Source organism: Arvicola amphibius, chromosome 2, assembly GCF_903992535.2.
Source record: "Arvicola amphibius chromosome 2, mArvAmp1.2, whole genome shotgun sequence".
Taxonomy (NCBI): Eukaryota; Metazoa; Chordata; class Mammalia; order Rodentia; family Cricetidae; genus Arvicola; species Arvicola amphibius.
This window is the reverse complement of record NC_052048.2, coordinates 133,135,656-133,159,610: the sequence shown is the minus strand read 5'-3', so window position 1 is coordinate 133,159,610 and position 23,955 is coordinate 133,135,656. Positions and strand designations below refer to the sequence as shown.

The 23,955-nt window shown below is 50.7% G+C and overlaps 1 protein-coding gene across 2 annotated transcripts in view; it reads left to right on the top strand.

Moving 5' to 3' along the window:
* Positions 1 to 21,071, top strand: part of Efr3b (EFR3 homolog B) — a 78,631-nt gene extending 57,560 nt beyond the window's left edge. For both annotated transcript variants that reach the window (XM_038319561.1, XM_038319562.1), the window contains 18 exons: positions 509 to 658; positions 1,764 to 1,898; positions 2,290 to 2,368; positions 3,141 to 3,276; positions 3,424 to 3,585; positions 4,563 to 4,674; positions 4,961 to 5,012; positions 7,224 to 7,396; positions 7,739 to 7,814; positions 8,095 to 8,256; positions 9,414 to 9,545; positions 11,729 to 11,796; positions 12,700 to 12,827; positions 13,543 to 13,634; positions 16,118 to 16,166; positions 17,669 to 17,775; positions 19,052 to 19,101; positions 19,647 to 21,071. In XM_038319561.1, the coding sequence (XP_038175489.1) occupies positions 509 to 658; positions 1,764 to 1,898; positions 2,290 to 2,368; positions 3,141 to 3,276; positions 3,424 to 3,585; positions 4,563 to 4,674; positions 4,961 to 5,012; positions 7,224 to 7,396; positions 7,739 to 7,814; positions 8,095 to 8,256; positions 9,414 to 9,545; positions 11,729 to 11,796; positions 12,700 to 12,827; positions 13,543 to 13,634; positions 16,118 to 16,166; positions 17,669 to 17,775; positions 19,052 to 19,101; positions 19,647 to 19,752 (1,969 nt within the window). In that variant the 3' untranslated portion in view covers positions 19,753 to 21,071. The remainder of the gene's footprint in view (positions 1 to 508; positions 659 to 1,763; positions 1,899 to 2,289; positions 2,369 to 3,140; positions 3,277 to 3,423; positions 3,586 to 4,562; positions 4,675 to 4,960; positions 5,013 to 7,223; positions 7,397 to 7,738; positions 7,815 to 8,094; positions 8,257 to 9,413; positions 9,546 to 11,728; positions 11,797 to 12,699; positions 12,828 to 13,542; positions 13,635 to 16,117; positions 16,167 to 17,668; positions 17,776 to 19,051; positions 19,102 to 19,646) is intronic.
* Positions 21,072 to 23,955: the final 2,884 nt, after the last annotated feature.

Sequence of the window (23,955 nt, the reverse complement as noted above, 5' to 3'; positions counted from 1 at the left end):
TCTGGCTTTTCCTCACTTCACCTTCTGGGTCCTCCCACTGACCCATTCTCCTGGCATGCCGTCTAGGACACTCTTGCCTCAGAACTTCTGCACGGTCTGTGCCGTGATGGAAGACTTCTTCCATGGATCTCAGCTCGCTGCTTCCCCTCTGCAACGGCTTTGCTCACTTTGCTCTCATCAGTGAAACCCGCCTGACTGTCCCCACATTCCCCCCAATCCTTTTGTATCCTGCTCTGCCCCTCCTGTGCTTGTCAGCCCCCCCTTTAACAAGTTTCATTGTTCCTCTCTTACATCGCTGACTCTGTCTGCCTCTCCCCACTGGCTTCTAAGCTACAAGAGGACAAGAGTCAAGTTGCTCATTAATGTGTCCCAACCATGTTAAAGCCCGTGAGGAGGAGCAGATAGAGGAGCCTTCTGAGCTGTTAGGTCCCTAGAGCTTGAACCGTGCTCCTCTCGGGGCCGTGGAGATGCTCAGGATGTGGAGATGCCTCGGTCTCTTTCCTTACAGAATCCGAATGTCGGGCATCAAAGGCCTGCAAGGGGTTGTGAGGAAGACGGTGAATGACGAGCTACAGGCCAACATCTGGGACCCACAGCACATGGACAAGATCGTGCCGTCGTTGCTCTTCAATCTGCAGCACGTAGAAGAGGCGGAGAGGTGAGTGGGGCTGGGTTCCCCTCTCAGAGCACCACCGTCACCCAGGCTCCCGGAGCTAGCTTGGGCTGGAAGGTAAAAGCCAGCTGCGAGGTCAGGAATCTTGGCTTTGTGACTTGTTCCACAGTGAGCACAAGGCTGGTTTCTCCTTGCATTTGGGTCTGGCTTCTGCCGGCCTCTGATCTCCTTCCATTCTCAAATAAGGACGCAGGAGCAGCAAGGGGTCTGTGCTGCCTGGGTATACGTGTAAGCTGGTCAGGACACAAGGGGACGAGGGACAGACTACCCTCGTGCCCCTCCGGAAGCAGCAAGCTAAAGAGGTGTAAATGCCTTTCAAGGTTCCAGATGCTAAAGACTTTCCCTGGGACCTTACTGTCTCCTTTCCTGATGCTGTTGCAAACCTTAAAACATTACTGCTTGATTAGCTATGGCCACTTAAGAGCTGCAGATACTGGAATTTAATCTCGGAGCTCCCAAACATCAGACTCATCCCGTTCAGTGACCCTTACTTTCTCCTGGAGAATGGGATGGAGAGGAAGGTTCCCTCTACTCTCCCCCACCTTGGCTTTGTGCTTAGATGCTCAGTAAAAAAAGCTCTCCTTTAGGGTCTGGTATGTTAAACTAGCAGAGGAAAGTGTGCCCCCTGGTGGTTTTTTCTGATGTAACAGCTCACCAATCTGGAGTTGTCTCTTAGATGGGGAATTCTGTTCTGAGAAGGTACCCTCAGATTTGCATGTCATTAGGTCACTCCCTACCCAATCACCCTTCCCTTCCATTTGTTTCCTTCTTTCCGCCTGTCTCCTCCACTTTCCTCTTCAGTTCCCATTCCCCCCTTGCCAACCTTTAGGTATATATTGACCCTCGTGATCTGCAGGCCTCCAGAGGCAATCCATCCCACCCTGAAGTGTTCCCATGAAAATAACTCTATAGGCTCCCCCAATCTTCTACTCCCATCTTCCTTACCCCGCTTAATTGCTGACAGCCATGACTATGACCTGCTGTAGTTTATCTCAAATTCCTGCTTGTCCTGAAGAGAAACCCAAAGGTATACAGTCCTGGCTCCCCACTTTGCACCCCATCCTTTATCCACATGGCTCTGCTTCCACAGCCGGTCTCCCTCGCCCCTCCAAGCACCGGAGAAGGAAAAGGAGAACCCAGCAGAGCTGGCTGAGAGGTGCCTGCGGGAGCTGCTGGGCCGGGCAGCCTTTGGCAACATAAAAAACGCGATCAAGCCTGTTCTTATGTGAGTTGACTATTCCAGGTCCCCTGCCCATATCTCCTTGCCAACTGCCCCTGGTCCCCTCTGCCCCTGTGAGAGGAAAGGAGATGGGACAGCTGTCATACTGTGGTGAGGTCAGCCCCTTTTTGGTGTCTGCAGACCCTGCATCACACAGCAAGGCTACCACGCAAAGGGCACCTGCTGTTTGTGAGGAGCAATAGAGGGGTCCCCAAAACTGAACGAAAGGGCCAGCTTCATCCCTTGTGTCAAGCTATACTGTAAGCCCTTCCTTGACTGAGAACTGCAAGGGGCTCTCAGGAGGTGCCCCTGGCCCTCCAAGCTCAGCAATACTCCCTGGGTCATTCTGAGTTTCCTAGTCACCGCCCCCCCCCCCCCCTTGTGTTCTCCCTTGCAGCCACCTGGATAACCATTCTCTTTGGGAACCCAAGGTGTTCGCCACTCGTTGCTTCAAAATCATCATGTACTCAATCCAGGTGCGGTAGCTTCCCTGCTCCAGCTTGTACCCCCTTCCCCTCCCAATGTCACCGCTCCCCACTGCCCCCGGGGCACTCCCAGGTGCGGGACAGTACACAAAGTAGGAAGCTACGTGTTCTCTAACTCCCCCCCCCCCAAAAAAAAGCCCTAGCTGCCACAGATCCTGCTGTGTCACCTGACTGTGAAGGAAGGCCAGTTTAATGTTTAGTACGTCCTAGGCAAACATTTTTTATGAAATACAATGAAAACGAATTCCTAGAGAAAAATTACATCTCGCAAAAAGACAAGCAGCCTGCACCCGCTGGTTCTCTGAGCGTTCCCGACTTCTACAGCCTTGCCTTCCTTCTGGCCCGCCCTCATCTCCGCAGCGGTGTTATCTATCAGACAGATCTTGAATTGGCACTGGGCCCCCAGCCACACTGTGCAGCACGGAGCTGAACCATGTGGCTTCTCATGGTCCTTGCCAGTAAGACCTGGGGACAGGGAGAAATGAAAGACAATATTTTGAAATGGGTTTCTGGTCCCCTTTGAAGTAAAAGGAACCAGGAAAAAAACTGTGCAAACGCAGATTCCCTGGGATTTGGCTCCGGGATGTGGGCCGGGATGGGGGTTGGGGAGTGCTGTAAGAGTGAGCGGTCTGGGTGCCACCTGCAGCGTCCACTGGCTGTGGGATGACATTTTGGTTCACCCTCCGCCTCAGGGTCCCCGCAGAGGGCTGCCGGGCCTTTGGGGTGGTTGTTTGGGGGACCATCACGTCTTCCTCCCCCACAGCCGCAGCACTCCCACCTGGTTATCCAGCAGCTCCTGAGCCACCTAGACGCCAACAGCCGCAGCGCGGCGACTGTGCGCGCAGGCATCGTGGAGGTCCTATCGGAAGCTGCGGTTATCGCCGCCACCGGCTCTGTCGGTAAGGGGGTCCAGAGCAAACGGCCAGGAGCTGGAGAGAGGGGCAGGCGTTGGATTTAGGACCGACTGGCTGAGCGGGCTTTAGGTATAAGGGAGAGCAGGAGGGATGCCTGTCCTGACTTGCGGGTCCCTCCCTCTTGGCGCCCAGGGCCCACGGTGCTGGAGATGTTCAACACCCTGCTGCGGCAGCTGCGGCTCAGCATCGACTACGCGCTCACAGGGAGCTACGACGGCGCTGTCAGCCTGGGCACCAAGATCATCAAGGAACATGAGGAGCGCATGTTCCAGGAGGCGGTCATCAAGACCATCGGTGGGGAGGGTTGGGGTGGACTGGGAGGGGCCACTGAGGCTTGGGGGCGGGCTCAGAAGTGGGACGGGCAAAGATCTGGAGGCGGGGCTAAGGGAGAAGCGCCTATGAACCAAGGCTTAGCTTGGGGCCGAGGAGGTGGTGGGTGAGGCTTGGATAGGGGCCGAACTCTGGGGGAGGGACGGACCCTGTGACGCTCGGAGAAGGGCGGGGCTTTGGGAAAGGACCTAAATGGGGAGGGGTCCGGTGAGGCTCGGAGCCGGATGAGGCTCTGGGGAGAGGTTGCCAGGGCCCTAGGGCATTGGCCTATGGGACAGAACTATGCTGAAAGGAAGTACCCTGACAAAGTTTGCAGAGGGAAGAGTTCTAGGGGGAGGAATCAGGGCAACAGGTTTCCACTTTAGTATCTGCTGTATGATCAGTTAGCGCTATCTTGTTATTTAGGAACATCGTGGGAAATGGAGACAGCAGCCTATGATACACATGTCTGGCTGGTCCCTCCACCAGGCCTTCAGGCCAGGACTATTCCTGTGTCCCGGTCCTCATTAGGCATGCGTAGTGTTTCCCCACGGTGGGGCCACTAGACGGGAGGTGGGGATTAAGGAAGAAAAGAAGGAATGAAGAAAGCTATGGAGGCTATTTGTACCCCGGATGTGGAGAAATATGAAACTCTAATTCCCATGGACTTCACTCTCAGAGGTGGAGCCATGAAACCGTAGGGCTGCCTGCGCCCCAGGCCCTATCCCCCAGTAAAGGAGCCCTGACAGTGACCACAACCTCAGTAACAAGGGAAGAACAAGTGGCATCTAGAAGAGCCCTCCGGAATCCTCCACTATCCCTTTCCCCCAGAAGGCAATGTCTCAGTCCTCTGCCTGAGCACTGTCCCTGGGCATCAGTGAGCCTCACTCTCCGCCCATTCAACTAAATGTGCTGAGCCTGGGGTGGGGGGGGTCTCTAAATCTCTGTTCTCGTCCTAATAGGCTCATTTGCCAGCACGCTGCCCACCTATCAGCGCTCGGAGGTGATCCTCTTCATCATGAGCAAAGTCCCCATACCCTCCCTGCACCACCCAGTGGAGACAGGAAGGACAGGGTTAGTCCACTCCCTTCTTTCTCCCAGCCTAGACTGTCTAGTTCCTGGTTATCCACTCTTACTTCTGTGGATCTTCCCTTGACTCAAAGACCCCCTCAGCAGTGGGGCAGGGGGGAGGGTAGTAGGTTCCCTCCTCACATTAGGGAAATCATGGGTCCCCAGTCTGGCTTCCTGGGTAACCCAAAAAGATAAGCCCCTGGTGAGAAAATTCATCCGTGGGGAAAGTGGGGACGGGGGAGCACCCTATTGCCATCTTGCGGAGAGCACACGCATCTCTCCTCCACAGGGAGAATAGAAACCGGCTGACCCAGATCATGCTGCTGAAGTCTCTCCTTCAGGTGAGCGCCCCCTACAGGGAACCAAGATGGGGCAGTAATGTGTGTTACAAACTGCACAGATATGCGCTGCTATTAAAGGTATAAGGGAGGAAACGAAACCCAGCCTGAGCTCCACTGAGTTGTTCAGAGTGGGGTGGAAATGTAACGCTTTGTTGTTGTTGATGTTGTTGTTGTTGTTGTTTGAGACAGGGTTTCTCCGTGTAGCCCTGGCACTCTGTAGACCAGGCTGGCCTCAAACTCACAGCTATTGTCCTGCCTCTGCCTCCTGAGTGCTGGGATTACAGGTGTGCCGCACCACACCCAGCTTAATGCTATTTTTAAATGGTGATTCTATGTGCTACTGGTGGCTCTGTCGCTATAGCTAGCCTTGTGGGTCTTGACCTTGTGGTCCCCTATGACCACCCAGTGCCCTTCCTTAGGTCCTGTCCCTCTGGTTCCCCCATTTCACCATTGATATCTCTCTCACCTTCCCGCCACCACCTTCTCCTTCTGCTGTGTCTTCTGTGCATCTCTGAACCCCAGCTTCCATTGCTGGAGTCGAGCTCTGTTGTTCACAAACACCATTCCTATGACCAACTGGTTACAATATGTAGGTTCCCCGGGGAGTGTGAGTGGTCAGCCCCTATGAGATTCTAAAATCTATGTTTGTGTATGCAATATGAACACAAATATGTATTTGTATGATCTGTTTAGGGCCTTCCTCTGTGACCCTGGCTGGCCTTGGACTTTACATAGCCTATGCTGACTTCATACTCAAGATCCTCCTGCCTCAACCCACTAAGTGCTGGGATTACAAGCATACGTGCACTGCCATCCCCAGCTTTGAAATTTGGTTTTGCAACAAGCTTCCTGCCCTAGCCTAAACTTCAGACATCTTACAACTAGGTTATTCTCCTCAGTATTTCTATATCTACCTTCAACCATCATAAACACCAGGAGAATTTTCTAGAAATACCATTTCCAGTTTTGCTCCTTATCTCAGAGGAGACCTCAATTTCTAATGTGAACATCTAAATTTCAGGCTCTTCAGAGTAAAGTTCCCGGGGTTCCTCCTCTCTCTAGACCAGCAGTTCTCAACCTGCCGGTTGTTACCCCTTTGGGGGTTGAAGGACCCTTTCACGGGGGTCGCCTAGGACCATTGGAAAACACAGATATTTACATTACGATTCATAACAATAGTAAAATCACAGCTATGAAGTAGCAATGAAAATAATTTTATGGTTGGGGTCATCACAGCATGAGAAACTGCATTAAAGGATCACAGCATTAGGAAGGTCAAGAGCCATTGCTCCAAACTGTTCATTGTACCAACCGGCTCCAATCTCTGTTCCCAACACACTGGTCTGTCCAGACCCCCTCACTCCATGCAAGCTTCTCTTCCCTCGTCTCCTACCCTCTTCCTTCTACGCGTTTGTTTGGTCACTTTGCTTTGGTAGTACTGGGGACTGCCCCTCCACTGAGTATACCTCCAGCCCCACGCAGTGTCCTCTCATGAAGCCCTTTGTTGTTCTTCTGCCCATATCTAGTTCTCTTTTCTCCCCTTGGTCTTTGTAATCCTGTGGTTTTGCCTAGTTGGTCCTTGTTAATTTGTGCCCAGTGTCTTATGTGACAGTCTGGGGAACACTCATGTGCCCTTCAGAGAACATTTGATGCTCTGGGCTGGACCAGCTCCGTGGAAACCTTCCAAATCATCAGGGGTACCATTCTGCAATATGAACTTAATAGAAAATGCCCCTTGCTGTTGTTGAGCATTTGGCGTCCTGTGTGACGTGGCTACCTGTGCTGACCGATTTGAGTGGGAAGGCCCATTGTCACAGTGCTATGCTGACTGTCGGGTATGTGAGTGGACCCTGCTGCCCAGCTGTGAGTTCCTCTGCCCTCTAAGTTCTTGTGACTCCTGATCTTAAGAAAGCACTGCAACAGAACAACTGGGTGTTCACCAGTTGTTCCCTGGCCAGCTAGGACTTGCAGATACCCTGACTCTCGCCTTTCTCTGGTGCTAATCCTTACTCGTTGTTAGCTCTTACTGCTCCTGCATACTGTTCTCATACACCTATATGTCAGCTGAGCTGCACTGAGTAGATTTTCCAGGTGGGTATCAGGGGGCTCTATACAGAGGATAGACACTACACCAAATCCTGGCTGCTTCTCCATCTCATGTCCACGGAGTGACGGTGTTCCTAAGCACCCCTGTCCCGGGCTTCCTCACAGGTCTCCACAGGATTCCAGTGCAGCAACATGATGTCAGCCCTGCCTAGCAACTTCCTGGACCGCCTGCTCTCCACCGCCCTCATGGAGGATGCCGAAATCCGCCTCTTCGTTCTAGAGATTCTCATCAGCTTCATTGATCGCCACGGCAACCGCCACAAATTCTCTACCATCAGGTGAGCCCAAGGTTCCCTCCTCCAGTAGATGCATGATAGGGGAGCCCCCAGTGCGACTGTCTTCTTGGCCAGCAACTTCACACCCAGGTGGGAGGGCAGTTTGGGTACAGTGAGACCAACTAGAGCCCGACCCTGGCTTTAGTCTAGGACAGCGGGAGCCAGAGCGTGGTCCTGCCTGGGCTGGAGGCTGGAGATAGTGTGCATCAGCATAGAGTTCAAGAGAAAGAAACAGGAATGTGGGAAAATGGAGACTGGGTTAAGAGCCAGGGAATAAAGCTTGGTGACATCAGGTGGACTCAGGTTGGCCTCGGAGGGCTAAGAGGCTCCTCTGTCCCTTCATAGCACCCTCAGTGACATCTCGGTCCTGAAGCTGAAAGTGGACAAGTGTTCCCGGCAGGACACTGTCTTCATGAAGAAGGTGAGTATGACCAGAAGACACAGCGAGCCCATGGAGGTCAGGATTATTAGTCCCAGTCTTCCAGCATCTAAACCACTGTGTGACCACTGGTCCCAGAGCCTGCCTCCTCCCTCTTCAGTTGGCCAGAGTTGTCCGTTGCTGAGGATGGGGGGGGGGGGAGGTGTCTGCACACAGCTATCACCTCCCCATCACACGGACCCTCCTCCCCAGTTCTCCTCCCCATCCACCCAGACCCACCCCACTGACCACGGCTGTCCTCTGCCCCTGCCCCTGTCCCCAGCACTCCCAGCAGCTATACAGGCACATCTACCTAAGCTGTAAGGAGGAGACGAACATCCAGAAGCACTATGAGGCACTCTACGGCCTGCTGGCACTCATCAGCATTGAGCTGGCCAATGAGGAGGTGATGGTGGACCTCATCCGACTGGTGCTGGCCGTTCAGGTAGGGCTGGATGTGGGGAGGACCAGATAAAGATGGGAAGGGCCTGTCTAGCCAGGTACAGATAGGGATACTCTGCTGTGGTGACAGTTGTTTTGGTGTCTGGGGACACTGTACTCTGGTTGGTCACTCCTTCATGATAACCCAAACTGTGGTCTAGACTGGGAAGCCCCAGAAATGAATTAATTTGTGACTCTTGTTCATCATTGAGGTAAAGAGAATACAAGGTCACCCAGAATGACCCCTGAACCCCTAGCATTTCAAGTCCCTCATGGGGTATGAGTGATACCCCAAAAATTCTCAAAGGGGGCGTTCAAAAGCCCCAAGTGATCCGGTAGCAAATGTGTTCATCTAAAAATCCTCTTCCTCTCAGATTTACTTGTTCAGAATTGTCTCTGATGCTTGTTCAAAGAGGCTCATTACCCAAACTGGAAAGCCAGTGTCCCAAGCCTGGAACCTGTGTCTCTGTTGTGATTCATAGGCAGCCAGGGTGGTACTAGGTAGGACCTGAGACTCTGAAGGTCTGCCAGGGTAGTAGTGCAGTGCCATGGAAGTCAAGGTGGGTCCTTCAGACCTCAAAGGCTGCAGTCTCCGGGTCCTGAAGCCAAGCATGTATCACATTCTTGAACTTAGTGACAGGTGTCTTAGGTCAGCTTTGTGACCATGCTAGATTCTGCAGGCTAACTAGATGTTATAATTTTCTTTGTTTACCCTAAGAGGTGCAATTTGGGACACTTCTCTGAGTCCCAGCCTCCCAGTGATTCCCACGGCTTTTAGCGTATGGACCCAGTTCAATGAGACAATCCGATCAGCTAAGCTTCAGCTCTGCTGAAGGAGATGGCGGCTAAATGGTGGGCTCAGTGCTAATGAGGAGGGTTTGGACAGTGGCAGTCACTACAGCTGAAACCACAGAGTGCCGAGACGAGGCTCTTGCTTCTGCCTAGTAGGGATTAACGAATCTCCAGTCCATGGATTATCCTAGGGGCCATTCTCTCTAGCTTTTTAAGGATGACTTCTCCCTCCCAGAAGGCTATGGGACAAAGATTTAGTCTAGAAAGATGAGCCATCTCTAATAAAATTGGGGAAAGGGCAGGTGGGAGGGTGTGGACTTTCATATGACTTGTCGGGAAAACGCCGAAAGCCTGTCTGTGTCACCACAGGACGTGGCCCAAGTCAATGAAGAGAATCTGCCTGCCTATAACCGCTGTGCGCTCTATGCTCTGGGTGCAGCCTACCTGAACCTCATCAGTCAGCTCACAACGGTGCCTGCCTTCTGCCAGCACATCCATGAGGTTGGTGTCCTCATGATCCTGAGAACTCACAGAGCCCCGGCGCATTAGACTTAGGCTTTGGAGGAAGCTCCTCTGTCCTCAGCCTCCTGAGTAAAGGGTCCCTTATACCTGCCCCCTACCCACTGTCCTAAGGTAGCACATGGCACACAGTCCTCCAACCACGTGAACAGAAGCAACTTAATAAGAGGTTGCGTAGCATACATAAATTCCTGGGTTCAATTCCCAGACCACATAAATCTGGGTATAGTGACATAAGCCTATAATCCCAGCACTCAAGTCTCAGTGATAGGGAAACCTTGGCATAGCAAGTCTAAGGCCAAACTGGGCCACATGAGGCCCCCCTCCCCACCAACAAAAAGTTTTAGGAAGCTGAGCATGGTGATACAGACCTGCAATTCAGCCATCTAGGGGGCTGATGGTAAGGCCAGTCCGGGCAACACTGAAACTCTTAGGTGAAAGCCCTTGCCCTGCAAGCCTCATGGACCTGAGTTCAATCCTGGAGCTCATGAGAAATCCAAATGCAGCCGTCGGCACCTAAATCCTAGCACTCCTGTGGCAAAATGGGAGTCAGAGACAAAAATGAGACAGAAGCTCGTGGTCCAGCTGCAGTGGCAAAAGCAGGAGAGACCCGGCAACAGCAAGGTGGCAGGCAGAAGCCAACTCCCAAAACCGCCACACATAACTATGGTGTGTGCACGCCCCTGACACACACGGACACAGACATGGACACGGACATACACACGGACACATGCACCAAGTAATTTAAACAGAAAAGAACTCTGTCTCAAAACAAAAAGACAAGATTTTTGTCATGAACCCTTCAGTACCACAAAAGCAAAAGTAGGACTGTGAACCCCAGCCATGCCAATTAAATACTTGTGAAAATTCTTCACACTTGCTTATTAAGATCATATCCTTTTCCTTTGCTGAAATATTTTAAAACAAACTCCAGCTCCCTCTGCATGGATGTAACCCTTATATCAGTATGAATAGTGGAAGAGAATGAACAGTGGCATCTCCCTCCAATGCCACCATGTTGTTGCCTAGTTAATTAAATTTTGAATCTGCCCCAACCTTGGCATTCCCTAGTAGCCAATCTCGTCAATCAACCCCAGTTGTTGCATAAAGGTTTTTTAAACCTTCTGAAGGTGGCTGGATAGATGGCTCAGCAATTAAGAACACTGTCTTTTCTTGCAGAGGACCTGGGGTCCATTCCCAGCACTCTCGTGGTAGCTTACAACTGTCTATAGCACCAGTTTCAGGGGATCTGACACCCTCTTCTGGCCTTCACAGATACCGGACATATGAACATAGTTCATATACATGCATACAGGCAAAATAGTCACATACATAAGGATTTCTTCCTGACTTAAAATCTTAAGTATTTTAGGTGGACTCATGATGTCTAGGATTAACTTTAAAATTCCAGGTCTCTGCTGGCCTAAACTGGCCTGGGGCCATGAGGGTAGACACTGTACCATTGTACCATAGACTTCCCAAGCGAGTTGGACCTTCACAGGCTTGGGGCTGATAAGGGCGGACGAGAAGTCCTCTTTACTAGAAACAGTGGCTGTTGCCAAGTCACATGCTCACACCCGCACGCCAGCCATCTCTGGCTTCTCGACACTTCAGTAACTTTCACAGCTCCTCCAGAAACACTTGCAAAGGCTATTGAGGAGATCTCAAGCCGCCACTGCTATCAGCCGCTTTTCCCTCAGCCAGTCTCAGCACGTGGTGCCACCTGCATCCCCCTTTCTCTCACGGACTAAAAAAGAAAGCTCAGCCTCTTAGGAATGAAGTCCCCTGCACCTGGAGGACACTTGACACATGTGCGTCATCAGTGGCGACAGCTTGAGCAACGACTCATCTCCCCGGGCAGCTCTGACGACGACTGGGGATCTGGATTCTCCCTGGAGAAGCTCTGTGTTTGCATCTCCAAGGCGGCTCGGAGGAGGGGGGTGCGGGAGGGTACTGACGTGAGGCTGCAGCTCTCCCTGGCTCCAGCGCTGAGCGACCCGGCCCTGCTGGATCCAGCTCTCCCTCTCTTCTGCTCTGAGCAGCCCAACCCTGCTCTGAGCCACGCGGCCCTGCCCCTCCCCGATCCAGCTCTCCCTTGCTCGCGCTCTGAACTGCCCGGCCCTGCTGGATCCAGCTCTCATCATTTGTTTCCTTTCGAACTCCAGGTGATAGAGACCAGGAAAAAAGAAGCACCATACATGCTTCCCGAAGACGTGTTTGTGGAAAGGCCCAGGTAAAGACAGTACCGGGGATGCGGTCAAACACGCAAGAGTGGGCAGTATGAGGCCAGGCAAGGACACACATCAGGGGACTTTGACCCTGGGCAGAGTTTGGCCCCCATCACATTACCACACCCCTTTCACAGCTGCCATACCATCAGGCCTCAGGCAGGCCGTGATGGGCAGGGAGTACTGTACTGCATAGGTGAGGTGGACTCCAGGAGCTTTGGTCAAACCCAGGGAGGGTGCATCCTAGAGGAGTCGCCCCTGACAGGACCCTGCCTTCAGACAGTGCTAATGGCCACTGTGCTTCCGCATGAACTCAGGGGAAAGCTATTCTGAAAAACAAGGTGTCCAGCAGCAGGACTTAACCTTCTAAACCGTGGCCTCTCATTCGCTAACTGTAATGTTCTAAAAAAAAAAAAAAAAAAAAAAAAAAAAAAGTCAGGTGTGGTAGCATATGCTTGTCGTCCCCTACTGGGGTGGAGACATGCAGGTGTGTGAGCTCACTGGCCGGCCAGCCTAGCTTACTTGGTAAACTCAAGGCCAGTGAGAGACCCTGTCTCAAAGCAAATGTAAATGTTGCCTAAGGAACAACACCCAACATTGACCTCTGGTCTCCTCCACACATCTGCACAGACACATATGCATATACACCTGCGCACAGATATACATACCCAAAATTAAGCACAGAAGAGTGTGCTAGGGAAGGGAACATTCATGTGTGGGCATAAATGTATGCAACTGAAGTTTTCTGCATAAAATGTAGGATAGTAGGTGTCCACAGAGGAACAGGGACCAGGGGAACTTCCTTCTATTTCTCTGTCATTTTGCATAGTGACTGTGTTGCTATTGTGATAGTCATCCAGGGATTGTTCTAGCTGCCCACAGTTCTACTTTGCCTCTTTGTCCTTCAGGCTGTCTCAGAATCTAGATGGCGTGGTGATAGAGTTTCTCTTCCGCCAGAGCAAAATCAGTGAGGTCCTGGGGGGCAGCGGCTACAATTCGGACAGGCTCTGCCTGCCCTACATCCCTCAGCTGACAGGTATGCGCTCCGGGCAAGGCTTCCACCCTACCTCTGCCTTTCCTGCAATGTAAGAGCCCTGGGTAAGGGGGTTAAGACACCTGAATCACTTGTGATGGCATCTTAGATGTTATATAAGGGCTGAGAAACATAGCAGAATTTATGGTGAGATCGCTATTCCGATGCTCCTCCTCCTCAGTCTGGGATCTCAGAAATCAACTGGGCCATGAGAATAACTTGACTTGTAGAGGGCTGGTCTATAGTATTGGAAAGAGCACACATGAGTTACAGAACCAGGGACCCATTTCAAGACTGTCTGTGCTACTTACTTCTCTAAAAACATGTTGGGCAAGCCTCTGGACTACAGATTCCTACATTAGAGGGTTGTGTGGTCTGTAGGGTAATGAAGTCAAATGCACTTAGGGAACACTGTGTGTGTGACCATTACTGGCGCTGCTAGTGGGTAATGCAGCCAGCTTACGCTAGTTAAGATATGCTTTCTGGTCCTAAGCAGCTCCTTTGTTTCCACACATGGTTGCAAAAATCTTAACCAAAAGAAGCAACCTGGCCACCCTAAGATGGGTAAAAAAGACCCATGGCAAATAGAAGCTTCTGGAAGCTCCGTGTGTAGCCTACGTATGTACCAAGCCATTGAGGACTATATAAAGGCACAGAGGGTGAGACCAGTGGCTTATCAAGGATTGGGAAACCCAGCTTCTGGGCTCTTCTTTTCCAGATGAAGATCGTTTGTCCAAGAGGAAGAGCATTGGAGAGACCATTTCCCTTCAGGTAGAGGTGGAATCGAGGAACAGCCCAGAGAAAGAGGAGGTGAGTGTTTTGTCAGTACACTGGATGCTAAAGTACTCCAGAGCCCTTTACAGCGCATTAAAGTATCTGCAGAAAGGAGTTCTTGAGCACATCCATTTTCATGGGACAGGAAGACTCATGGGGAGTCTGAGGGCAGCTGTGGAGAACACTGGATCTCTCCCCAGGTATGATCAGAACATAGAAAAGCCCTTAAAGGTTTTAAGCATCCCTATAAGTAAGGCCAAGCTCTAAGCCTGGACACTCAGAGCTGCTCTGGAACATTCCCATGGAATACAAGAAGCTCTGACACTGGCTAATTAGTCAAGCAAAGTGAGGAACTGGAAGTGGGGGCCCTCAGAGACCCTTCCAGTCATGAAAGACAGGACTGTTGACAGAGGTTTCTGTCCCATCTGGTCCCACAGCTGTTCAGTCTCAAAGAAACACACAGAGGTCTACATTAATTATAAACTGGTTGGCCTATTAGCTCAGGCTTCTTATTAATTAATTCTTACATTAACCCATAATCCTTGTCTGTGTTAGTCACATGGCTTGGTACTTTTTATCAGCGAGGCATTATCCTGTTTTCTCTGCATCTGGGTAACAACTGCAGACTGAGCCTTTCCTCTTCCCAGAATTCTCCTATTCTGGTTGCTCTGCCTATACTTCCTGGCTACTGGCCAATTAGCGTTTTGCTAAACCAATGCAAGTGACAAATCCTTACAGGGTACAAGACCATTGCCCCACAGTACAGAACTTCTAGTGTGTCACAGCCTTGGAGTTCGTTGACTGCTTCCCCACGCTGCAGAGGGGACTTTCCCATAAAGTTCAGTAGTTTCGTGAAGCTAAGGAGGAGAAATGCCTACCCTACTCACTGGTGGCCTCCTGGACACTCATATTGGCTCTTTCCTTGGCTCAGCTTAGCCCAGGGGCATCCTGGCAACTGATGCAGAGCTGTGCCCTCCCTATGCTCCACTGCTTCAGCCCATGGCGCCCTGGTTCAGGATCCTGTGCTGGCTGACTGCCATCACTGTGAGTGATGAATCAATGCTGATGTGGTCAAACCTTAATCCTAGTGCCCAGGGCTGGCCCAGCCGTGTTCATTTTACCCTCCATGCCACCCTATACGTTTCTGCTGGTGGCACTGCTGCCAGTATCCTCCACGCCACACTCACTCATCTGTTTGCACAAGTACACTGGTGCCAAAAACCTCCCAGAGTCTGCCCTCTTCTCCATTGTAGATGCTTGGACCTTTGGACCTATGAAGTCTTCTTCCTTGAAGCCCAGCGAGGTCCCATTTCCTCCACACACAGCTCTCTGCCTGCTCTCACTTGGAGAACTTGCTTTTCCTTTTCCTTTACCCTGTGGTTTCTTAATGCCTGGAGTTTATCTGCATTGGTCTTCACTGACCATGGATGGAAGGATGGATGGATGGATGATGTATGCGTGCGTGCGTGCATGCGTGCGAGTGTGTGTGTGTGCGCGCGCACGCGCGCGCATAGGATGAATCCTCTATTCATCTACATTATATATATTACATTGGCATGTAATTCTTTTGTTAACAAATTTGGCAGCTTCTGTTGACCTACTGAGAGTTCTGCATGCTATTGATGTCCAGACAATATTTGCTCAATGTCTTTATCTCGTGTCTGTCCTTTCCAGTCAGACACTTACCAAATGGCAAACTAATCAAGAACTGTACTGTCAGAATTTTCACAAGCTGAGTGTGCCCATGCCATCACATTCAGATCAGGCGGTCAAACACAATCATCACCCGGGGACCTATCTGGGCCCCTCTCCCTCGAAGGAACCATTTAGCACAGTTGTGTCTCTTTGTGAAACTTTGTCCCATTAAATCACTCTCTCCTGTCTACATTTCCCCCTTGTTTTTTGTGATGGCATGTGATTTATCATGGGGGTTACACCAAGAAGCTCATAGTCTGGTTCGAAGTTCATGGACTCTGGTCCAAACTTCATTATCTTCAGCATCTTCTCTGAGGCCATGCATCCATGGAATTCCCTTCTTTGAGTTTTATTATTTTTCTCCCTCTTTCATAGACTCTGCAGAAGTTGAGATCCTTTGCCTCTAGTCTTGGGACCAATCTCATCAATAGAGGTCCCATTACTGCTAACCTCCCATGACTTACTGTATTAAGATTCATCACTTCGGGGTATAATTTAATACCTTCAAAATGTTACGAAGTTCTCGGAGTTTATTTTGGAGATTGTATTTCTCAACTGCCTCTTACATCCAGTTGTTTCTCTGAGGACTTTTTTTTTAATCACGTGATGGTTTCCTCCCATGGAGCTTGACGGGACAGTAGGGGAAAGAGAAGAGAATTCTATTCTGAGGGAATCTGGTGAGGAACTGGCCTCATTTTCTTTTCTCCATACATGCTTGGAAACACCTCTGGGAATGGGGGTGTCCTAGGGACATTCCCCTAAGAAGCAAAGGGGCTGCCTTTTCTCCCTCACCTTTCTGAACATGTCTGTTCCTTCTTCTTCAGAGAGTTCCTGCCGAGGAGATCACCTATGAGACACTGAAGAAGGCCATTGGTAAGACAGCATCCCAGGAAACTGAGGAGCGGGGAGGTTGGGGCTGACATGGACCTGGTGTCTTCTTGAAACTCAGCAGCCCCCAAGCTGCAGCTGGAAGTCTCCACTCCCTGAAGTGGGGGTGGGACTGCCTATCACTGCGTGTCATGACTGCATGTCACGCACCCCCTTTCTGCCTTTAAGGACTACTATCTCTGAAAGTTTCCACTCGAGGGCTAGAGCCAGGTGGCTGGTTTGTACAAATAAAACTTATTGCCGGGCGGTGGTGGCGCACGCCTTTAATCCCAGCACTCGGGAGGCAGAGGCAGGCGGAACTCTGTGAACTCTGTGAGTTCGAGACCAGCCTGGTCTACAAGAGCTAGTTCCAGGACAGGCTCCAAAGCCACAGAGAAACTCTGTCTCGAAAAACCAAAAAAAAAAAAAAAAAAAAAAAAAAAAAACTTATTCTGTGTGAAAGATGACACAAAAGGGCAAGAAGTCCAGGGGAAGGCATGAGAAGAAATTGTATTAACGTTCATTCAATAAGGGCCATAGACTTTTAACCCCAGTCACCTCTTTGTATGTAGGATTGGCTCATGAAGTGTCCCTATTAAGAAGTTATTTCTAACCGATGGCAAATAAAGCCACTAAATGGACTTTGTGTGAAGCCTCTTCAGTATTTTGTTATTATAAATGCATTCAGCCAGGTGTGGTGGTGCATGCCTTTAATCCCAGCCCTTGGAGGCAGAGGTAGCCAACTATGAGTTCTCTGTGAGTTCAAGACCAGCCTGACTATGTAGTAAGCTCCAGAACAGCCAGGATAAATAAATAAATAAATAAATGAATAAATAATAAGTGAGTGAGTGAGTGAGTGAGTGAGTGTGCCGCCTGCCTCCTTAACCCCCTAACAGTGATCCTTATTTATCCTCCAGACCCAGTCCCTATTTTTCTTTATTTGGTGCTAACTCTCTTTGAGTAGCAAGCAGACTGTGTAAAGCCTTAAGTGAAATTTCCTCAGACTGCTCAGCTGAGGGGCTGTGCTGACTCTTACCATCTAGCTGCCTTTTCCATTGTTCAGGTCCTTTTTCTTTCTTTTTTTAATTTTTTTTCCGAGACAGAGTTTCTCAGTGTAGCCCTGACTGTCCTGTCACTCTGTAGACCAGGTTGGCCTCAAACTCACAGAGATCCTCCTGTCTCTGCCTCCCAAGTACTGCGATTAAAGGCATGCACCACCAACGCTGAGCCTCAGGTGCTTTTTCAAACTACCCTGGCAGTACTAAGAGGGACCCAGCAGGAGTGTAGCCACGTGGGTCTTTAAAGCCCAGATGCGGGCTCTTTTAGCTGATTCTCAGAGGGCGGGGCCTCAGGGAGAAGCAGAAAGAGTCAGTCTGTGAGGACACACGGGGTCTCTACACCTTCCGTGCCTCCGCCCCCTTTTCATCCCAAGAGCCCACCCCGTCCATCTCCCTCGAGCTCCTTCCCCTAACTCATCCCGAGCTCTAACCCAGCTGTCTGTGTCACAGTGGACAGTGTGGCAGTTGAGGAACAGGAGCGTGAGCGGCGACGACAGGTGGTAGAGAAATTCCAGAAGGCGCCCTTCGAGGAGATTGCAGCTCACTGTGGGGCCCGGGTGAGTAACATACCAGAGGGTGCCTTCCTGACCAATCAGAAAGCAGATTTGGATCCAGGCAGGGTAGGACTGAGTTCAGACATGAGCTCTTTGTCCTGCAGAAATTAGGGTTTTGGTTCCAGTATACAGTGCACTGCCGTTTCCCCCAGTGCCTTCCACTACATTGCTTCCCCTGAGCCCAGGGACTGGGCTTTTATTTATCACCCACTGTCTTGGACCTTTGATCCCAGCACTTGGGAGGCAGAGGCAAGCAGATCTTTGTAAATCTGAGGCCAGCATGGTCTACATAGATAATCTCAGGCCTGCCAGAGCTACATGGTGAGACCTCAAAAAAAAAACAAAAAAGACAGGCAGGGAGTGGGGGGGAAGGGGTAAGAGGGTGCCAGCTGGTTGTGGTGGCTCATACTTTAATCCACCACTCAGAAAGTAGAGGCAATTGATCTCTGAATTCAAGGTTAGACTGGTTGTCATAGATAATCCCAGGCCAGCCAGGGTGGATTATTATCCAGTGTGTATATGTGTATGTATATGGAGGTCAAAGGGCTTTTGCTCTCTCCCTCCACCTTTATGTGGGTTCCAGGGCTTGAACTCAGGCTACCAGGCTTATGCAGTGCACACTTTGCTCACTGAACCCTCTCACCAACCAGCAGGTTCTTTTAAATGAGGGTCTCGCTGTAGCATCCTGGGCTGGCCTTGAACTCACTATATAGCCCAGGCTCATACCACAGCATTCAACCATCCTGCCTCAGCCTTCTGAGTGCCGAGGTTACAGGCGTGTGGCTTATATAAGATCTACATTATTTTGCAGCTGTGTAAAAACACATATCTCCCAAGCCTGTGCTCCCTATTGTTAAGTTATTCCCACCCCACTTTGAGAGTTTGGCTGCCCATTCTGTGATCTAGGAGGAAGCCCAAGTGCTGGACTCATGTCAAGAAAGAGTAACATCAGCCCTAGTCTCCTGACCCCATGCCCCAGTCTCCTGATCCCAAGCCCAACAGATCCTGTTACCCCATATTAAGGAGCAGAAGCCTGCCCAAGCCCTCTCTGGTCTTCCTAGCCCACTGTCAGGTCCCCAGCCAGCCTGTGAAGGGTGGTCGTCCCTGATCTGGATGTGCACATTCAATAGACAGGTGCCAGGGCTAAGATCATCTACCTGGCTACCCTCCCACTGTTGCTATCGCAGAAACTTTGGCAGTAGTGTCCTTTGCTCAGGTGGCCAGTGAGGTGGCAGCTCTCTTGGAGCCCAACGTTCACTTTCCTTCTGTCTGTGTCTAGGCATCCCTGCTGCAGAGCAAACTCAACCAGATCTTTGAAATCACCATCCGGTAAGTGGCAGCACAGACAGGGGAGCCTACCTCTGTGTCCAGCATCACAGGTCAGGGCCGTTATCCTAAATCCTCTTCTCACATCTGCCTGCAGCCCTCCCTCCACCCTCAACCTCTATTTCCAGCCACCACAGCGTGGGCAAGAAACTGACTTAGTAAGGTCTAGAAAAGGCCATGAGTCATGGTGTCCCAGACAAGCACCTGTGTTACCAAAAAGCAGCTGTTCCCAACCTGTGGGTCATGACTCCATTTGGGAGTCACATATCAGATATCCTGAGTATCAGGTATTTATGATTCATAACAGTAGCAAAATTACAGTTATGATGTAGCAACAAAATAATTTTATGATGGGAGTCACCACAGCAGGAGGAGCTGTGTTAAAGGGTCACAGCATTAAGGTTGAGAGCCACTGAAGCCTACAGGAAGCTTGGACTCGGGGAACGGCCTGAGTTTTAGAGAGGCCCGGAAAGCGACTGCCAGGTTCAGTGGCACAAGGGTAGGACCCCAGTCCCTGCTTCATACCTTTCTCTTCCATGTGTCCCCAGGCCCCCTCCAAGCCCTTCAGGGACCATCACTGCAGCATATGGCCAGCCACAGAACCATTCCATCCCTGTCTATGAGATGAAGTTTCCTGACCTGTGCGTGTACTGAATTCCAAGAGACGGAACTCCTCAGAGGACACCGGGAGGACCACCCTTCTGCCCACTCTCACCGTGTGGAAATCACACTGGGAGAGCAGAGAAAGTCACCTCAGACAGTGGCTCTCCCCAAGCTGAGCAAAGATGGAGCCTCTGGTCCTCCGTGGCCCTCCTGCTCACTTCTGGTCTTCTGTGAGGAAGATCCAGTTTCCTGCCCGCTGGGGCTAAGCATCTCATCTGTCTTCCCTTTCGTATCAGCCAGGGACAGAGAATCATGAGGGTGTCTCCCTTGAGAAGCAAGAGGGACCTGGGAAGCTTCCATTGGGAATGTGTCCATGAGGGAGTGTCAGACACCCCCAGGGGAAGGAGCCTGATGAAGACGTGGATGGTCTGAGAAAGCCAGAGATGGTGCTGGGGGAAACTGAGGAAAGCCCCCTCATCAGAAAGTGACAGTGTGGGAACTGGACGGTGGTGTGTGCCCCCACCTCTTAGTCTTGGGTGTCTGGCTGAGCCTCTACTTTCAGTTGTCTGTTTCTTTTTCCACTATTAATGGTTGCTGGGTGCTTACAGAAGAAGCTGGGGTAGAGGGGCTGGCGGGAGAACAGCGGGCTGGGACAGAGAAGGACTGCTTCTTCCCCGGCTGGGTGGCAGCTCTGCAAAGCACAAGTGTGGCAAGTTGCACCTTCTCAGCTCCTCTGTCCCAAGGAAGCTGTGACAGATCTTCTGCGGTTCTCTCTCTTCTGGATCTTTCCCGGGTTGTTAAGTGTGTTCCCTGATACCTTTCTTCCAAATATCCCGCCGTGTTTCCACATCCTCTGGGTTGAGAGACAGCTGAGCAGGCTAGCTGGTCCTAGATGACTGGAAAGCGGGGAGGAAATGCCAGGGGCCTTGAGGCCTGTCCACATCACTTCCCATGGAAGATGCTTGCAGCAGGAATGTGTGTGTGTGTGTGTGTGTGTGTGTGTGTGTGTGTGTGTGATGGGATTAATCGAACAAGTTGCACTTTAGGATTCAAGGAAAGAGATTTAACAGCTAGGATTGAAATGATATTTTTCCCTCTCTGGGCCAAGTCTGAGACATTGGGAATAACTGGCCTTGTTTGTGGCCTGGGGAGAGGCAGTAGAAACCTTTGCTTCCTTTTCCCCTATGGACCACCTACCTGTGTCCATGTGGCTCATGTATTCTGGGAGCACTGACCCAGGACTGAGTGGATGACCCTTTCCTGAAGCCCTCTGGGTGTCTTCATACCTCCCAGGATGCCTCTGGCAGCATCCCAGGCCTCTTCCAGTGGAGCACCCCCACAGTCCGGGACAGTTCTTTCCCTTCCAAACTTCCTGTAAGTTTTCTGAGCTGTTTTCCTCTCAGGCTCAATGCTGCTTCTAGAGATTTTGCTTTTTAGGAAAAGAGAGTTGATCTGTTGACTTGCAGGAATCCTTTCTAGGGTATAATTTTAGGCAGTGTGACCCGGGACCATAAAGGAGCCATTTCTGCTAAGGAGGGTGTGGGCTTCTCAGGACACTCTAGATCACAGCCCTGGATGTGATCCTGCATAGTGAAAGCCTGCCCACCTACTAGGGCAGGACTGGAACTCATGTACTTCCCCATTGCACATATATTAAATGTCACAGATGGGACCTGTCTGACCCTAACCCCATAGATTCTTCACTTCTAATGTAACTCTTTCCCGTGGTCTCTGCCTGTGGACTCATGGCTCTTGTGTGGCCTACATGATCTCATGTCCCTGAGAACGAGGCCGCCCCTGACTTTGGAGCTATGTGGTTGTCCCTCAATCCAACTTTATAAGCATGGACTTAGGTTTCTCCTTAATAGCTCTTTACTAAGAAGCCAGGTTTTTTTTTTTTTTTTTCAAAAAAAAAAAAAAAAAGCATGAAGGCTAGTAACTCTTTAGAAACTAAGAAAATCTAAGCCTTGAGCTAAAAACGTGTCTTTCTTCACCTGCCCGCCACATCTTTTATACCAGGCTTGGCTTGGATTAGAGCGCATCCATTTTTTTTCTTGTTCCCAAGTGACATCAGTGTCCCCCGCCCCGCCCTAGGTAGTTTGACCCTTGTGAATTGTGAGAGCCTCTTTCTTGGAGTCTCTCTAGAGGCAGGCATCAGAACCAGAGGCCTACGCAGGCCCCACTCAGATACTCTGTCCATCAACCCAGCCTTGGAAACAGAAAAGGGGGAACAGAGTTCCAATGCTGCAGACTCGGCTGCTCTGCGATCCTCCTCTGAGCTTCCTTTTTCTCCACACCATGGCTGCTTATTAGGGATGTGCTGCTTCTAGAGAGCGGGCCACATCTGTGCCCTCCTCTTAGTAGATTGAAGTTTATATTCAGTAGACTATTGGGTTGCCTGTTGACAAGGAATGGAATCTGATCCTGGACAAGTCACAGGAAGTCTGGATGATGGTCACAAGAGTCTGTCACTCCATCACCAGGCTGGGGAACGGAGGCAAAGCAGAGTGGGTGGGAGCTGGAGGGAGGGGACCCAGTGTGACTCTTGCCTTTCCAGCCTCTGGTGTCTACAGCAGTGTGTCCATGCCCTGTTCTGTTCACCTTCTCTGTTGTAAACCAGGGCCAGAAGGAGCCAGCAAAGTCACTAAGGCCAACTGGTCCCCACCCCACCAAAGCACCCAGGGCTCTGGCTTCATAGGCCAGGGCCAAAGGGTGGCATCCTGCTGACAGAATCTAATAGGTGTGAGTGTGTTTTGAGGTTCAGAAGTTAATTTGGTAGATCATAAACAAGTGTAAGAAGCAAATCAACAGAAAATGCCTTCGTTCCAGAAACAGCTGCTGTTTCCCTGTACTGAGCCTGTTTCCTCTTTACTTCGATCACTAGAAATAAATGGTTTCATGACTCCTCAGTAACCTCATAAGAAAACCTAAAAACGTCCTGTGTTCGGGCCTCAAATTAGTACACAAAGCAGGAGGAGGGGACGGATCATGGGCCTGGGACCAAGGACGGTGGTCTGAGCAGCCACATCCTGTATACTGCGGGAGTAGGATCTGGAAAAGCCCTAAGGTTCCTCCGGACTCTTGGGGCAGGGGGCCCAGTGTCCTCCAGCTGCTCTTCTATTGTCCTGGGCTGCCAGCCTGCTTCATGGAATGCTGCTAAGAAGGGGTGACTGGCCCTGTTTGGGGGTCTGGGGGAGAGAACGCCCTAGTTGTGAGTCTGAAGGTTGTGTTTGAAAGCAGACTTCGAGGTGGGGGAGGGTCGTATCAGGTAGTGTCTGCTCCCCTTGACCTCTGGCAAGTAGATTGCACTGAAACAGGGGTCTTGTCCTCTGGAATCTTGGGCTAAGGTTCAAGGAAAGCTGTTGCCTCTATTATCTCTCTAGTGTAAAAGTCTGCTGTCTATGGCTCTGTAACCCAAGCTAGGTCTAGATCTAGCCACTGCAGAAGGGGCGTCATGGGAGGTCTTATTCTTGATCCTTGCTACATGGTGGAGTGATGAGGAGGAACTGTGGGGTAAACGGAAAAACTTCATGGCTATGTTGGTTGCCCTCTGGCACCAGCCTGGCTCCTTCAGGGAGCATAGCTTCTCCTGAGCCCAGCACTTGCCTTCTTTTTTGGGGGGAGGGGGTGCTCAAGATAGGGTTTATTTGTGTGACAGCCCTGGCTGTCCTGGAACTCACTCTGTAGACCAGGCTGGCCTGAGAACTCTGAGATATGCCTACCCCTGCCTCCCGGAGTACTGGGATTAAAGGTGTAGGCTGCCACTACCTGATTTACTTGCCCTCTGAACACTTCATGGCTGTGGATCTGGTATATGGAATATAAAATTGAACACCCATAGATGCTCCAGCCCATCCATCTCAATGTGTCTGAGTTCTTTTAGACCTTCATGACCTGGCTGAGTGTGTAGTGCCTATGTCAGTGCATGTATTTAATGTAGTTTGTAGTTGCCAACGTTGTATATATTATAGCCGACTTATTTATATGTGAGTACAGAATTGGCACCTGTGGCAGCTTCCTGTATTTTAAACTTGTTGAATCTAATTAGTTTTCCTTCCAGGGAGGTGGGGGCCGGGGGAGAACCATGTTGGAAGGACTATTCCAAAGTCATTCTTTAAGACATTAACTGTGGTTTCCCAGTGGGCCTGCACAATGCCCTTTTCAAATAAATGTTAATGTTGTCACCATATGGCTGTCTGTTGAAATTCTTAAAAGGAAATGGCTGGGGTTTTTTGTTTTGTTTTAGATAAAGTT